This window comes from Vigna unguiculata, chromosome 4 (assembly GCF_037176805.1).
Source record: "Vigna unguiculata cultivar grain cowpea cultivar isolate G323 ecotype 2 chromosome 4, ASM3717680v1, whole genome shotgun sequence".
Taxonomy (NCBI): domain Eukaryota; kingdom Viridiplantae; phylum Streptophyta; class Magnoliopsida; order Fabales; family Fabaceae; genus Vigna; species Vigna unguiculata.
The window spans coordinates 19,383,740-19,399,082 of record NC_140795.1 but is presented as its reverse complement, the minus strand read 5'-3'; the positions used below and the strand labels follow the sequence as shown (position 1 = coordinate 19,399,082).

The window sequence follows — 15,343 nt, the reverse complement described above, 5'->3', positions numbered from 1 at the left end:
TCACGTGAGCACCTAAGGCCACTACCGTTAGCACGCGTCCTTCGTTCAAAGCTCCGACTCGTCGGTGGCATCATCTCTCTGTTATGTTTGGGTGTGGCTGATTGGGGCATATGAGACTTGAGCTTTTGGTGTTGGATTGAGGGTTTGGGTTCTCTGTTTTGGTTTTATATTGGTTTTGATGCAAGTGTGGGATGAAGGTGAAGGATGAAGATGAAGGTTGAATATGAAGAAGGAAAGGATAATGAGGCTGGAAAGTGTGTTTCATGTTGGTTTGGTGCTGGTGAGTGATGAAAATGAACGAAAAAGATGATAGTTGGGTTGGTTTCTGTATTTTTCTGTGTTTTTTTTGCAGGTGGAAGATAAGTGTGGATGGCTGCCTTTGGGGGAATGGAGACGGCAGGGATAAATGGATGGAATCTGTGGCTATGGGATTCGGTTAGGAAGTGAGTGTGGTGGGTTAGAAGGTAAAGCTGGTCGTGTTATGTGTACCGGCAGAGGAGAATAAAGTGGCGTGAGGATTCAATCGAAGGGATAATGGAGGATTCAAGCAACAATAATGTAGTAATGTACATAAAAGATTCAATGAGTCAAAAAATGACAAGCAAAGCTGAATATATATATATATATATATATATATATATATATATATATATATATATATATATATATATATATATATATATATATATATATATATATGATGGCTTCTTCTTGTCTCTATTGAAGCTTGCATGAAGAATGGAGGCTCCATGGATGGTGTTCGATGCAGAAGCATGAAGGAAGGAGCTTAAGGTGTTTGGTTTGGTATAGGTGAAAGGATTCTTAAGAGAGGTGAGGCTGACTCCTAAGGAAGAAGACTAGAGTAAACTAGAGGAGAGTTTACTCTAAGGTGAGCTCAAAAGAGATTTGTGCACAAATTTGGGCAGCAATTCATTACTCAATTTCAAGCTGAAAAATTCATCTCCTAAGCCTTCCATTTATAGGCTAAAATGAGACCAAGGAGTCTGATGTGATCCCAATAAGGCTTATAGCATTGGGCCAACGCCTAGGCCTATTCATTTTAATTTCTTTTATTTTAATTAAATAAATGTCTCTAATTGGGTTTTTTTTCTAAATGCAGCCTATTTTCTAAGCTGCCAATTAATGAAGAATTGACATTGGGCCTGCGGCCCAACTCTCCTTTACATCATTACTCCTTGTAGCATCCTCTGATTGGGCATTGTGCAGCCTATTTCTCTCTAAATCACGCTGCTCGCACCAATGCTTCCAGCACCCCCTTCTGTCTTGCTGCAGCCAACACATGCTGTTTTCAACATCATCTTTTTATTGGGCCCAAGCCTATACGCACCATGGAGGAGAGCATCCCTTTTTCCTGCAGCGCCTCCAAACCAATTAATGCATTGCATCACATGGGCCCAACATCAATTTCTTTCCTCCGCGTGCAGCATGCATTTTCTTCATTTAAATTTCAGCTTGGGCCGAAACTCTTGCATAAGGCGCTGCAGCCCAATTTGTGAGCGTCGCAGAGTTCCTACCTCACATTTCTTTTCTTCACACTTAGGGTTGTTGCCGTCACGAGTTTCACCATCTGTGACCCTCGAGCAACTCTTCTTGCTCATGCGTTTTCTCCTTTTTGCTTATGCTCCGTCCAGTAACGGTTCCAAAGCTAGAGCTTCGTTAGGTTTTCCCTTCTTCGCCGTTAGGACCTTTTGTTAGAACGACAACCATCGTTTTCTTTCCTTCCATTCTCCGGTTGCCTCTCTTCTATAAAGAGGCAAGCCATTGTTTGTAAACATTTTCAGCTTTTGATGAATGTTAGTTTGGTTGAGAGTACTCCCACCGTTCGTCTTAGCTCCCCTTTCCCATTAGAAGAAGATTTCTCCTCCTAGGGTTCCAAATACAGTGTGCGTGTGAGTTCAGTGTGAGAACGAGAGCGAATCCAATCTTAAGAGTCTTCCGCTGCGTTTCCTCGTCGATTCCACCGAACAATCGACGTTTGGAGGCCATTCTCCAACGAACGGAGCACGTTTCCGCCGATCAATGGCGCCGATGGCCTCATCAAGTGGTATCAGAGCCACTCGTGCTTGGACCACGCTGAGATAAGTGTTCTTCATCTTCTCTCTGCTGTTATTTCTGGTCTAATATTTTTGTTGCTGTTTGAACTCCATTGTTGGCCTAATATTTTTTTTTGCTTGAATTTGAGCACTGCATCAGTCAATGTGAGCATTCACAGGCTTCCTGTTTCCTTCTGCAATACATATTTACTTTGCTAAATTCATGTCCAGATTTTCCACATATTGCTTGGTCATTGGAATCTGAATTCAACACTGCAATTAGTGTCTATTTGCTTTGAATACCAGTACTTTGTTTTCATTTTTTTTTGTCTAGTGCTGGTTTAGTTTGTCTAGATCTCTCAAATGTTACATATCTTACTTGGCCATGTGTGTTTAGATTTGCTTGCTTTTGAATCTGCCTTGTTCATATCTTATTCTTACAAGTTACATCATTTGGCCTTATTTTGACTCTCCTTGTTGCTTGACTGAATTGTGGAGTGAACATTGGATTCACAGTGAAACATTGCGTTCAATATCAGTTGCTTTGAACCAACAGTTTTTCAATTCTGTTTCAATCAGTTTGTATTCATAGTGCAACTGTTTCATTTGGTTTGAATCACAACGTCAGTGTTGTTTGCATCCAGTTTTAATGCCTATATCAGTTTCAGTGGTTTCCATATTTTCACTGACTCTTGCTCCATTAATCTCTTCATGTTTTAGATTCAGCTATGCCATGTAATTTGTTGAGTTGCAACTGCTGTTTTCTCCGAATTTGATAATTGAAATTACTACTTGTTGTTGTGTCATAGATTCAGTTCTGTGTGGCAAGCTTCTGTTATCGGTTTTTTTTTCACTACACTGGCCAAGCATATTCTAGTTGCCTATTTTTTGTGCCTTGAGTCTTTGTTTCCCTTTTGTTTCTTTCATTTTGTTTTTGAGTTGAATCATTTGATGCTGTCATATGTGTTTGCTTACTGTTGTGGAAGTAGCACATTGATACTGTTGTGAGCTGTTGTTAATATCTTTGAGAGTTAAAAGGAAGAAAGAAGTCCAATGAAAAGAAAAAGATTATGATAAAAAAAAAGCATCTGAAAGATATTGTTTCAGTCTTTATTGAATTTGAGAACATTATTTGTTTCAGCAAAATACAAGTTATCTTGCACAGTTCACAAAGTGCATACTGCTCTGTTCAATTTCATGTGCACATGCTCTTGATTCAACTTATTTTGACTCTTTGTTTGCTTTTGGTTTTGTTCATCTTATTCTAGACACATTCCTTAGGATCCTTTTGTGTGCCTCCTTTCTTTAATAGCTTGTTTATTGCTTGTCTTTATTGGATATCCTTGAGTTTGTCTATTACATCTTTCAATTGATGTTGTCCCATTCTTTCATTTGAGCTTTTATTATTTTTCTGAATTTTTTTCCTGTCACGCAGCTTGATTTGCTCTTGATTCTGTGTTGGATCCTGCATACTCACTGTTTTGGCAGCCTTTGTAGGTAAAACCTCTTCTTGAAGGTGGAGTGGTGAGTGACCCTGTTAGGAGGTAAACTGCCGAGGGAACACAGGAGTGAGTGGGACTTGAGCGCACCACATGAAGTTGGATGGAGTGCATCACGAGAGATTCATAGGAGTGAACTGGGACTTGAGACCATAATAGTGGTAGACACTTGAGGGAGATTTATTTGAAGGCTAGCCGAGAGAGAGACATAGATTAGCATAGTGTTATTTTTGTGTTTTGTTGTTTTCATATCACGGCATTTGTGTATTATTTCTTTTTCAGTATTTTCCTTTCATTTGGCTTAGGTGGGAAAATGCTTTAGAGCAATCCCATCCTTAGCATTTCTTTGTAATAGTTTAAGCGTTTAGTGTGAGGTTCAAGGGGTTCCAAAGGCCACTTGAATTTTCATTTAGGATTTTTTTTCGTCTAGTTTAAGTTTTTCGCCTTTATGTTTTCTGTTTTATGTTTTAATGTCCAGGTTTTGTGTGTTTGCCATTTATGTCTTAAGTCACCGTGATATCTAGGTGCCATTTGTTTTACACCTAGTTGACCTTCTTTTGGTCTTTAAGTTTTCACTCTTTTCACACACTTTGTCAATTTGTTTTTCGCCATCTGTTTCATTTGTATTTTTATTGAGAAATTCTGTGAGAGCATTTTAGAGATCTCTGGCTAGGAAAGGCTTGGTTCCTAAGCTTGTCCATGTGACTCACCTCCCTTTCCTGGGAGTATCTCTAGAATTCTTTTCCACTACTTTCTCTTTAGAAATTCATTAACTTTGTGAAAAATTGTTTTGTCAAAAGTGTTTTAAAATGAGTTTTTCTTCTTTTAGCCGTATGCATATAGATAGACATAATAGTGTGCAATTAGGTAGACATAGTAGTCATGAGTTGTATCATATCATTCATAGTGACATTCCATTCTTTGGGGAAGATATAGGACCAATATCATTTAAAGATTGGATGTGGGATACTGAAAAATTGGTGCAACCTTTGTTTAGTAAATATAGTCATATAGACATTCTTAGGCATGTTACATCTAGATTTGTAGGACGTGCATTAGATTGGTGGCAAGAGAGGCAATATCTAGTGAAAAAGGGGAGAATATCATGCATCAATACATTTTTTGAATTAAAAACATGCATGTGGAAACATTTCATACCCCCTTCATTTAGGATCACTAAAGCACAACAAGTTAGGATAGAAGACTTTATTGACATTGGGGATGCATTCATCCAAAACATTCATAAGTTTTCTAGACTAGAAAAAGATTTCAAGCACAATTTAGACTTGCTCTTGAGTGAACAAAGAAAGAGAGAAAAATACAAGAGAGAGCAAGCTAAACATCAAAAGCTTCGAGAATTTGAAAAGAAGAGAGAAAAAGAAGCGCTCGAGAAGCTTTGTGCTAAAAGAGAAAAAAAGAGAGATAAATGAGAAGAAAAAAAGAGAGGAAGAAGAAAAGGCTAAAGAGGAGAGTCTAAGAAAAGCAAAAGAAGAGAATAAGAGGAAAGAATTAGAGGAAAGAGAGAAAATGAAACAAGAGAGTAATCTTGAAATACAATCACAAGTGGTAGAGTTAAAGTGCATTTCAAAAGAGCAAAAAAAACTCTGTGTTAGGGATTTGGTGATGAATTCTTCACTAATTCCTAACATGAAGATCCCATTTTCAAAGGGCGTTTTCCCATCTTTAACCTCTACTAACTTTTTCGTTAAATCTTTTGTTTTGTTTTCTTTTCAAAATTTTTGTTCTCCATCTCATTGCTTTATTTCATCCTCCTCAACTTGTTTTGCCAAAACACACTTTGATATTAAAATTCTTTTCAAAAATCATCTTAGTCAAAGTGTGAAACATTTCTTTTGTGAAGTGGGCTTAATACCATCTTTTTCAATCCTCAAAGGCCCATTTTTACAGATTTTCCATCTAATTTTACTGCATGGTCTTTATGATTTTAATTCAATTTTATTTGATGACTATTGCAGATTTACTTTTGATCCTGGTGGTACTATTATTTTGGTTGCTGTGAGCCTTTATTAAACCTCTAGATCTGAGGACAGATCCTCTTCAAGGGGGAGGGGATGATGTGATCCCAATAAGGCTTATAGCATTGGGCCAACGCCTAAGCCTATTCATTTTAATTTCTTTTATTTTAATTAAATAAATGTCTCTAATTGGGTTTGTTTGCTAAATGCAGCCTATTTTCTAAGCTGCCAATTAATGAAGAATTGACATTGGGCCTGCGGCCCAACTCTCCTTTACATCATTACTCCTTGTAGCATCCTCTGATTGGGCATTGTGCAGCCTATTTCTCTCTAAATCACGCTGCTCGCACCAATGCTTCCAGCACCCCCTTTTGTCTTGCTGCAGCCAACACATGCTGTTTTCAACATCATCTTTTTATTGGGCCCGAGCCCATACGCACCATGGAGGAGAGCATCCCTTTTTCCTGCAGCGCCTCCAAACCAATTAATGCATTGCATCACATGGGCCCAACATCAAATTCTTTCCTCCGCGTGCAGCATGCATTTTCTTCATTTGAATTTCAGCTTGGGCCGAGACTCTTGCATAAGGCGCTGCAGCCCAATTTGTGAGCGCCGCAGAGTTCCTACCTCACATTTCTTTTCTTGACACTTAGGGTTGTTGCCGTCATGAGTTTCACCATCTGTGACCCTCGAGTAACTCTTCTTGCTCATGCGTTTTCTCCTTTTTGCTTATGCTCCGTCCAGTAACGGTTCCAAAGCTAGAGCTTCGTTAGGTTTTCCCTTCTTCGCCGTTAGGACCTTTTGTTAGAACGGCAACCATCATTTTCTTTCCTTCCATTCTCCGGTTGCCTCTCTTCTATAAAGAGGCAAGCCATTGTTTGTAAACATTTTCAGCTTTTAATGAATGTTAGTTTGGTTGAGAGTACTCCCACCGTTCGTCTTAGCTCCCCTTTCCCTTTAGAAGAGGATTTCTCCTCCTAGGGTTCCAAATACAGTGTGCGTGTGAGTTCAGTGTGAGAACGAGAGCGAATCCAATCTTAAGAGTCTTCCGCTGCGTTTCCTCGTCGATTCCACCGAACAATCGATGTTTGGAGGCCATTCTCCAACGAATGGAGCACGTTTCCGCCGATCAATGGCGCCGATGGCCTCATCAGAGTCTCCAAAAAGTGGAGGGAAAAAGGAGTCTAGAAAGTTGAATTTTGGAGCCAAAAAAGAGCATGTGGGAGGTGTCACTTGCTACCTAAGCAAGTCACACTTGTCTTGCCATGGGAAGCTAACTCTCATCCTTGGAGAGCAAGTTTGAGAAGCTTCTAGGCTTTTCTAGAGTAGACATACTACTCTTGGCCCATTTGGCCCAATTCCCCTTTTTGGTCCAAAATTATTTCTAAAGCACAATTTCCTCTAAGGCCCAATACATGGCCCAAAGAAAACCCTATTCTACTGGGCCCAAAATACAAAGCCCAAAATAAAATCCTAATCTAGTATTTACAAGCAAAGAGTCCTAGGCTAGGTCTTCACATCTTGATTGGCCCATGTGAAGTTCATCTTGAGCCTTGCATGCGCATTTAAAGCCCATTCCTTTTTGTATTCTCCTAGCCATGGCTCTTGTTGTAGGTCCCTTGGCTCGAGGCATCTCATCATCCCCTCCTTCTTGAGAAGGATTTGTCCTCAAATCTGTAGTCTCTGCTCATCATCTATACCACCTACAAAAGGTATTAAGTCAGCAACATTAAAGGTGACATGCACATCATAGCCTTCAAGCAACTCTAGCCTATACGCATTATCATTTACTCTTTTCAGCACTTTAAAGGGACCATTGCCTCTAAGGCTAAGTTTAGACTTCCTTTACTTAGGAAATCTGTAAGATCCGGGAAAATTAAATAGTTATTTAATTAATTATTTAATTAGGACGGATAATGAGAATATTTAAAGCAATAAATGCGGGGAGCTATGACATGGAAAAGTACTAGCTCAAGTGGTTGAGAGTACTTTATTGTGTGTGAGGACTTGGGTTCGAGTCCTATGTGTGCCACTTGGATGTTATTTAATTTATGTGTTTTTGTGCGCTTATATATTGAACTCGTTTGGATGATGATAAGTCCTTAAAATTGGGGAAGTCATCATGAAATATGTGTTGGTTGAATGGCTATGTATTTAAATTGTTAGTTGGTTAGTTGTGGGTTCAATCCTTGCTAAGAACAAAACTAATTTTCTTTTTGGAAATTTTGGGTTGCATGGTATTGAAAGGACGTAGAAAACCTAGCTGCAGATGAAGGCAGCCCAATGGGTAGGAAATCATTCAATAGTGGTTCATGAGTGGTCATTAGCTAAGACACTTAAGGCATTTTCGTTTTTTAGCACTTAGCACCTTTAATTTGGGTAATAAGTGAGGGAGATAGTAAGAGCAAGGGTTAAAAGAGAGGGAATAGCAGTGAGGGTTCGTGGTACTCATAAGCATAGGCGTTTTCTGAGTTTTGAGACTGATTGAGAGAAGTGGTAGGGCTGAAATCATCAAGGCTTGGATTGGAAACAAAGGCTAAGGAGGCTTAGTGAGAGGATAGACATACAAATTCGAATTTGGGCAAGGAATCCAGGTAAGGGGAGTTGTTTTTAATTGTTTTGACTCGTATTGGCTGTTCTATGATTGATCGAAGTGAATTGGATGAGTTTTGTGCCTAATTATGCAGTTTGTTTCACGTTTCTGGGTTCTCGCCCAGAAACCGCCTGGCGGACACGAAGGTGCCGCTAGGCGGCACATTAGAAATCACTGTGATTCTGGGTTTGCTGTTGAACTGCCTGGCGGTGGAACCGAACCGCCAGGCAATACATGGGGATGGGGTACTGTTTCATTGTGGTTCTGAGTAAAATGGGATGTAAAGAGTCCTAAATTGATTTTTTTTGTGTGTTGGTATGATTGCGAAATTATTGTTTCATGGGTTTTGTGTTGCCTGCGAATTTTACTGTGAGGGTATCATTGAGTGAATCACATTTAAACCTAAGCGTTCCATTAATAATCTGTTCTAGGGTTCATGATAGAAGAGGATCGTAGAAATTGGGATTTGGAGCGAATAAATACAGTAAAAAGAAAAGGGTAATGAGTGGTTGGTTATTCTTAAGTTTTGAATCTGGACTGAATTGATGGGGAATTGGGAAATTCGTGAGTGCAGCAGAGGGATGGAACCAGAATCCGATACGTCGCCTGGCGGTTTACAACCTGCTGCCAGGCGATGACCGCAACAGTGGCCAGTTTATGAGTTGAGAAATGGAGGATGGAAGGGTGAACATAGGGAGCGTGCGGTATTAGATAATTCGTAAGGAAACCATAAAGGACGATATAAATATGTTACCAAATAGTAGGAACTAGAATATACGTGAAGGTATGAGCATAATATGGTGTGGAGATAGGAAAGTTAAAGGTTAAATCGAGAAAATAATGGTCCAAATGTAGAGTTTCAGGGTTAAAAATATATATTGTGGGTGATGGTGTTTATCGGGAATTAGAGACAATGTGATTTGAGGAAGTGATGTAATAGTTAAGATGGTGTAACAAGGATTGAATGCTAGTATAGAAGTGTGGTAGTGCTGTTGTAGCGTGAAATAGGTATGTAAGATGCTAAAGGTTATGGTATGAGTGGTCTCATTTGTGGAATGGGTTATTAATTATGGATAGAGGAAATGGGAAGAAGCCCTATATCTCGTTGTACGGTTAAGGTACATGTAATTGTTTATATAAGATATTTGTAGGCTTGCCTATCTGAGAGTTGAGATTGGGATTCTTATGCGACCCATGGAAGGGATTTAAGTGGTAAACTAGATTAACTGGAGTGCCATAAACCAGGAAAGTGTAGTTCTGGTATGGCGCCTGGCGGTCTACTGATAGCCGCCAGGCGATAGTCCTAGCGTGGGAGGGTTACACTGAGCGGCGCCTGGCGGCACGGTGTGCTTCGCCAGGCGGTGACGAGAAAAATAGTGGGGTGTGGAACCGTTGGCGCCTGGCGGTGGGCAGGTACCGCCAGGCGGTCTGGGCCTGTTTCGCCAGGCGGTGTTGGCTGGTGCGCCAGGCGGCCGTGCACCAGGTCACGAGTTGTGTGTGTTGTTTTAATTGACAATGATGTTTTGCTTGGATCGGGAGATGCTGTGCCATGAGCGGGTAGGTTCATGGATGGTGTAACATGTGATGATATGAGCGGGGAGGTTCATATCAAGTTACTCTCACGTGGGGATACGAGCGGGGAGGTTCGTATGTTCCGTGCTCACGTTTAGAGATGCCACGTGCGGGGAGGTACGGGGGCTGGTGGATCACATGTGTTGGACTACGGGCGGGTAGGTCCGTAGAGCAGGACTACGAGCGGGGAGGTTCGTAGAAGCAGGACCACGAGCGGGCAGGTTCGTGTGAGCATCAGATTCCTGAGTCCAAGGCTAACCAATTGTATGATTTGAAGACTGTTAAGTCTTGGGGTTAGGGTCTTGGCCAAGATTTATAGATAATGAATAAGATGGGTAAATGATCTAATTTGTGTTTATATGTTTGTTATTTTATTTTCTCAGCTCACCCTTTCTGTTTGTGTGTGGCGATGATCGTGTAATTCGTTACACGGGAGCAGATGTTGATACAGGTGGTGCTGAGGATGCTCAGATGGCGGAGTGAGGGCTAGCCTGGGATTAGAACTAGGGTTTTTACTAAATTGTAATTTATGTTTTTAATGCAAATTTTGGTAACTTGTAAACAGTTATGAATTCAGTTATGAGTTTTGGCGCGATATCTTAAATAATTGAAATTATCCCGCGTTGGGATTTTTTTATCGAGATGGCTATTAATGCAATTATTTATTTTAATATTTATTTTTAAGTAATAATCCCTAGGGATGTTACATTTGGTATCAGAGCAAACGTTTTGATGCTTTTGGGGCAAACTGGGGAGTGAGCTTACGTTTGTTGTGTGAAATTGATTGATGTATGCTGAATGTTAAGTATGATAGAGTATAATTTGATCTTTAGCTGTTTGATTTTAACAGCTGAAATATGTGGCGTGCACAGGCAATGGCAAACAGGAGGCGTAGAAACACTGCCGGAGCTGATGAGATTGCTAACGCAATCCACAGGATGGTGGATGCTATGCAGCCCGTGGCAGCGCCCCCGCGGGCTATGATCCCACCTGTCCGACCGGTGACCATGGAGGACTTCATGCGTCACAAACCGGCTAAGTTCACTGGGAAAGCCACCCCAGATGAGGCTGACGCATGGCTTCGTGAATGTGAGAAGATATTTCGGGTGATAGAGTGCACAGAGGCACAGAAGTTAAACTTTGCCACCTTCCTACTAGTGACTGAAGCTGAATATTGGTGGATGAGTATGCAGCAGCAGATGATAAATAGAGCTGAGGATGTGAATTGGGTTAACTTCAGGACGAGGTTCCTGGAGAAATATTTCCCAGATAGCGCTAAACATGAGCGCGAGGCGGAATTTCTCACTCTGCAGCAAGGGAGCTTGTCCGTGCAGGACTATGTGGAGAGGTTTGAGTACCTCTCGAGATTCTACTCCCAGACGGTGACGGAGGAGTGGCGCTGTAGAAAGTTTGAGGGCGGCCTCAAGCATGAACTGAGGCGTTTCATAGTGCCACTGAGGGTGCGAGAGTTTCCTATCTTGGTGGAGCAAGCCAAGAGTGTGGAGCAGCTGGAGAAGGGACCCAACCATGTGAACCGTACACAGAGGAATAGTACTGAGGGCAGAGCCCAGAAGAAGCCTTACAGCCGACCAGTCGCGTCTTCATGGAGACCGAGGTGTTATAACTGTGGGGGTGAGCATCTGCAGAGAAATTGTACTAGACCCGCCCGCAGTGGAGGCAGTGGCATGGGCACTCGTAAGTGCTATACCTGTGATCAGCCAGGACACTTTGCCGATAAGTGTCCTAATAGGAAGACTACCCCAGCATCCCGACCTCAACCATCCTCATCTGACAGGCCGAGAGCAGCAGGCCGGGTTTTCGCCATGACCAGCACAGAGGCCACCCGGTCAGGTAATCTGATTCTGGACCATTGCTTGCTTTATGGTAACAGTGTGCTAGTGTTATTTGATTCAGGAGCTTCGCACTCCTTCATATCCCATGATTGTGTGAAGAAATTGGGGTTGTCCACTCGTGACCTCGGATGCAAGTTGATAGTCTCGACACCCGCATCTGGACAGGTTTCAACAAACATAGCCTGTGTTGGATGCTTGATGGAAGTGGAGGGCAGACGCTTCAAAGTGAATCTAGTCTGCTTGCCCTTGGAGGGATTGGAGGTTATACTGGGAATGGACTGGCTGTCTATCAACCACGTGGTGCTTGATTGTGGACGGCGCAGAATTGTGTTCCCAGAAACAGAGGGGATAGAGTTGGTGACATCTGGAGAGGCAATGAAAGAGATGGAGAATGGGGCGACTTGTTTCGTGATAGTGGCCCAGGAGAAGAAGATGAGTACAGAAGAGCAGATCAGTAAGATACCGGTGGTGGATGAATATGCCGACGTATTTCCAGATGAGATACCCGAGTTACCACCCAGCCGGGATATAGATTTCTCAATTGATCTAATCCCTGGAGCGGGTCCAGTGTCGGCAGCGCCATATAGAATGGCACCGGCTGAATTAGCAGAGTTGAAGAATCAGATAGAAGATCTACTAGAGAAGAAATTCATCCGACCCAGCGCTTCACCGTGGGGGGCCCCGGTGTTATTAGTGAAGAAGAAAGACGGTAGTTCCCGGCTATGCGTCGATTATCGTCAGTTGAACAAGTTGACAATAAAGAACAAGTACCCACTGCCTAGAATCGACGATTTACTTGATCAACTCAGAGGGGCAGGAGTATTCTCCAAGATTGATTTGAGGTCTGGCTATCATCAGATATTAGTCAAGCCGGAGGATGTCCAGAAGACAGCCTTTAGATCGAGATATGGACATTACGAATATGTCGTGATGCCCTTTGGAGTGACAAACGCCCCAGCTGTCTTCATGGATTATATGAACCGTATCTTCAGGCCGTATCTGGACAGATTTGTGGTAGTGTTTATAGATGATATTCTCATCTACTCACGGACTAGAGAGGAGCATGCTGATCATCTGAGAATTGTGTTGGAGGTATTGAGGGAGCATCAGCTGTACGGTAAACTGTCCAAATGTGAATTTTGGTTGGACGAGGTGCAGTTTCTGGGGCACGTAATTTCTTCACGGGGTATATCAGTGGACCCGAGTAAGATTGAGACGGTGTTGAAATGGGAGAGACCTCAAACTGTAACAGAAGTCAGAAGCTTCTTGGGGTTGGCTGGGTACTACAGGAGGTTCGTGGAAGGGTTTTCTAAAATGGTGAGCCCATTAACTCAACTCACTAGGAAGGATCAACCCTTCTCATGGACTGATAAATGCGACGAATGCTTTGAAGAGATGAAAAGGAGGTTGACTACCGCCCCGATTCTGATTATTCCAGATACCAGCAAGATGTTTGAGGTATACTGCGATGCATCCTATCAGGGTCTGGGTTGTGTACTTATGCAGGAGAAGAGGCCGGTAGCTTATGCCTCTAGACAGTTGAAGGTGCACGAGAAAAACTACCCTACTCACGATCTAGAGTTGGCTGCTGTAGTGTTCGCTCTCAAGACATGGAGACACTATTTGTATGGCTCCCAATTTCAGGTATTTAGTGATCATAAAAGCCTGAAATACCTATTCGATCAGAATGAGCTAAATATGAGACAGCGGCGTTGGATGGAATATCTCAAGGATTACGATTTCGAGTTGCTTTACCACCTTGGTAAAGCTAATGTGGTTGCGGATGCCTTGAGTCGGAAACGGATGCACATCTCAGCTATGATGGTGAAGGAGTTGGAGTTAATTGAGAAGCTCCGGGATATGAATCTGGGTATGCAACTGAGTGAGGATTGCATCAAATGTGGAGTGCTTACACTGACTAGTGATGTACTGGGAGTTATCCGAGATCGACAGAAGGACGATACTGAGTTACAGCAAATTGTGAGTTGGATAGGGACTGAGAAGGGGAAAGACTACCGGATTGGGACGGATGGTATTCTGAGGTTCAGAGATAGAGTCTGTGTGCCTAGAGATTGGAGGTTGAGGAAACAGATTCTAGAGGAGGGCCATAAAAGCCGTCTTAGCATACATCCAGGTATGACTAAGATGTATCACGACTTGAAATAGTCTTTTTGGTGGAACGGGATGAAGACTGACATCGCGGACTTTGTGGCATCGTGCTTGGTATGCCAGAAGGCCAAGATTGAACATCAACGACCAGGGGGTACACTTGAGTCGTTGGACATTCCTCAATGGAAATGGGACAGTATTGCCATGGACTTCGTCACTCACTTGCCGAAGTCTGTGAAGGGGCACGACTCAATCTGGGTAATAGTGGACAGATTGACAAAGTGTGCTCATTTCCTTGCCATTAATCAAAAGTGGTCTATGGACAGATTGGCTGAGTTATACGTGAGAGAAGTGGTCAGATTGCATGGTGTATCGGCCAGTATAGTGTCAGATAGAGACCCGAGATTTACATCTCGTTTCTGGCAGTCATTGCAGGCAACGTTGGGGACTCAGCTGAGGATGAGTTCTGCATACCATCCTCAAACTGATGGGTAGTCGGAGCGTACCATTCAGTCCTTGGAGGACCTGTTGAGGGCTTGTGTATTGGATCACATGGGCAGTTGGAGTGAGATGCTTCCCTTAGTGGAATTCACATACAACAACAGTTATCACACAAGCATCGGTATGGCTCCATATGAGGCACTGTATGGACGGCGGTGTAGGACGCCACTGTGTTGGAACCAGGATGGGGAATCATTGGTGTTGGGTCCCGAGTTTTTACAGCAAACCTCTGAGAAGGTTAGGGCCATCCAGGAGAGAATGAGGGCTACACAGAGTAGACAAAAGTCCTATGCAGACAAGAGGAGACGACCTCTAGAGTTCGAGGCTGGGGATCATGTATTCCTCAGGGTAACGCCGACAGCTGGTATTGGGAGGGCAATCAAATCGAGGAAGTTAACCCCGAGGTTTGTTGGGCCTTATCAGATTCTGAGGAGAATTGGAGTTGCAGCGTATGAGATCGCCTTACCACCACACCTGACGAATCTGCATAACGTGTTTCACGTTTCCCAGTTGAGAAAATATGTTGCAGATCCGTCGCACGTACTAGAGTTGGATGACATTCAGATTCGGGAGGATTTGACGGTGAACACTGGGCCAGTGCGAATTCTGGATTCACAGGTGAAGCGGCTGCGGGGGAAGGAGATTAAGACTGTGAAAGTGTTGTGGGATGAGACTACCCAGGAGATGACCTGGGAGATGGAGGATCGCATGAAGCAATCCTATCCGTACTTATTTCCTGGGAAGTTTTATTTTCGAGGACAAAAATCTTAAAAGGGGGGGTGTAATGTAAGATCCGGGAAAATTAAATAGTTATTTAATTAATTATTTAATTAGGACGGATAATGAGAATATTTAAAGCAATAAATGCGGGGAGCTATGACATGGAAAAGTACTAGCTCAAGTGGTTGAGAGTACTTTATTGTGTGTGAGGACTTGGGTTCGAGTCCTATGTGTGCCACTTGGATGTTATTTAATTTATGTGTTTTTGTGCGCTTATATATTGAACTCGTTTGGATGATGATAAGTCCTTAAAATTGGGGAAGTCATCATGAAATATGTGTTGGTTGAATGGCTATGTATTTAAATTGTTAGTTGGTTAGTTGTGGGTTCAATCCTTGCTAAGAACAAAACTAATTTTCTTTTTGGAAATTTTGGGTTGCATGGTATTGAAGGGACGTAGAAAACC

The 15,343-nt window shown here is 42.4% G+C and overlaps 1 protein-coding gene across 1 annotated transcript; it reads left to right on the top strand.

Moving 5' to 3' along the window:
• The first annotated feature begins 14,280 nt into the window (after positions 1–14,280).
• LOC114180587 (uncharacterized) lies at positions 14,281–14,928 on the top strand. The gene has a single exon (XM_028066900.1). It carries the CDS (start codon positions 14,281–14,283, stop codon positions 14,926–14,928), a length of 648 nt encoding a protein of 215 aa, XP_027922701.1.
• Positions 14,929–15,343: the final 415 nt, after the last annotated feature.

Excerpts from the sequence above, each read along its gene's own strand:
- LOC114180587 (XM_028066900.1), top strand. The coding sequence starts at position 14,281 with ATGGCTCCATATGAGGCACTGTATGGACGGCGGTGTAGGACGCCACTG.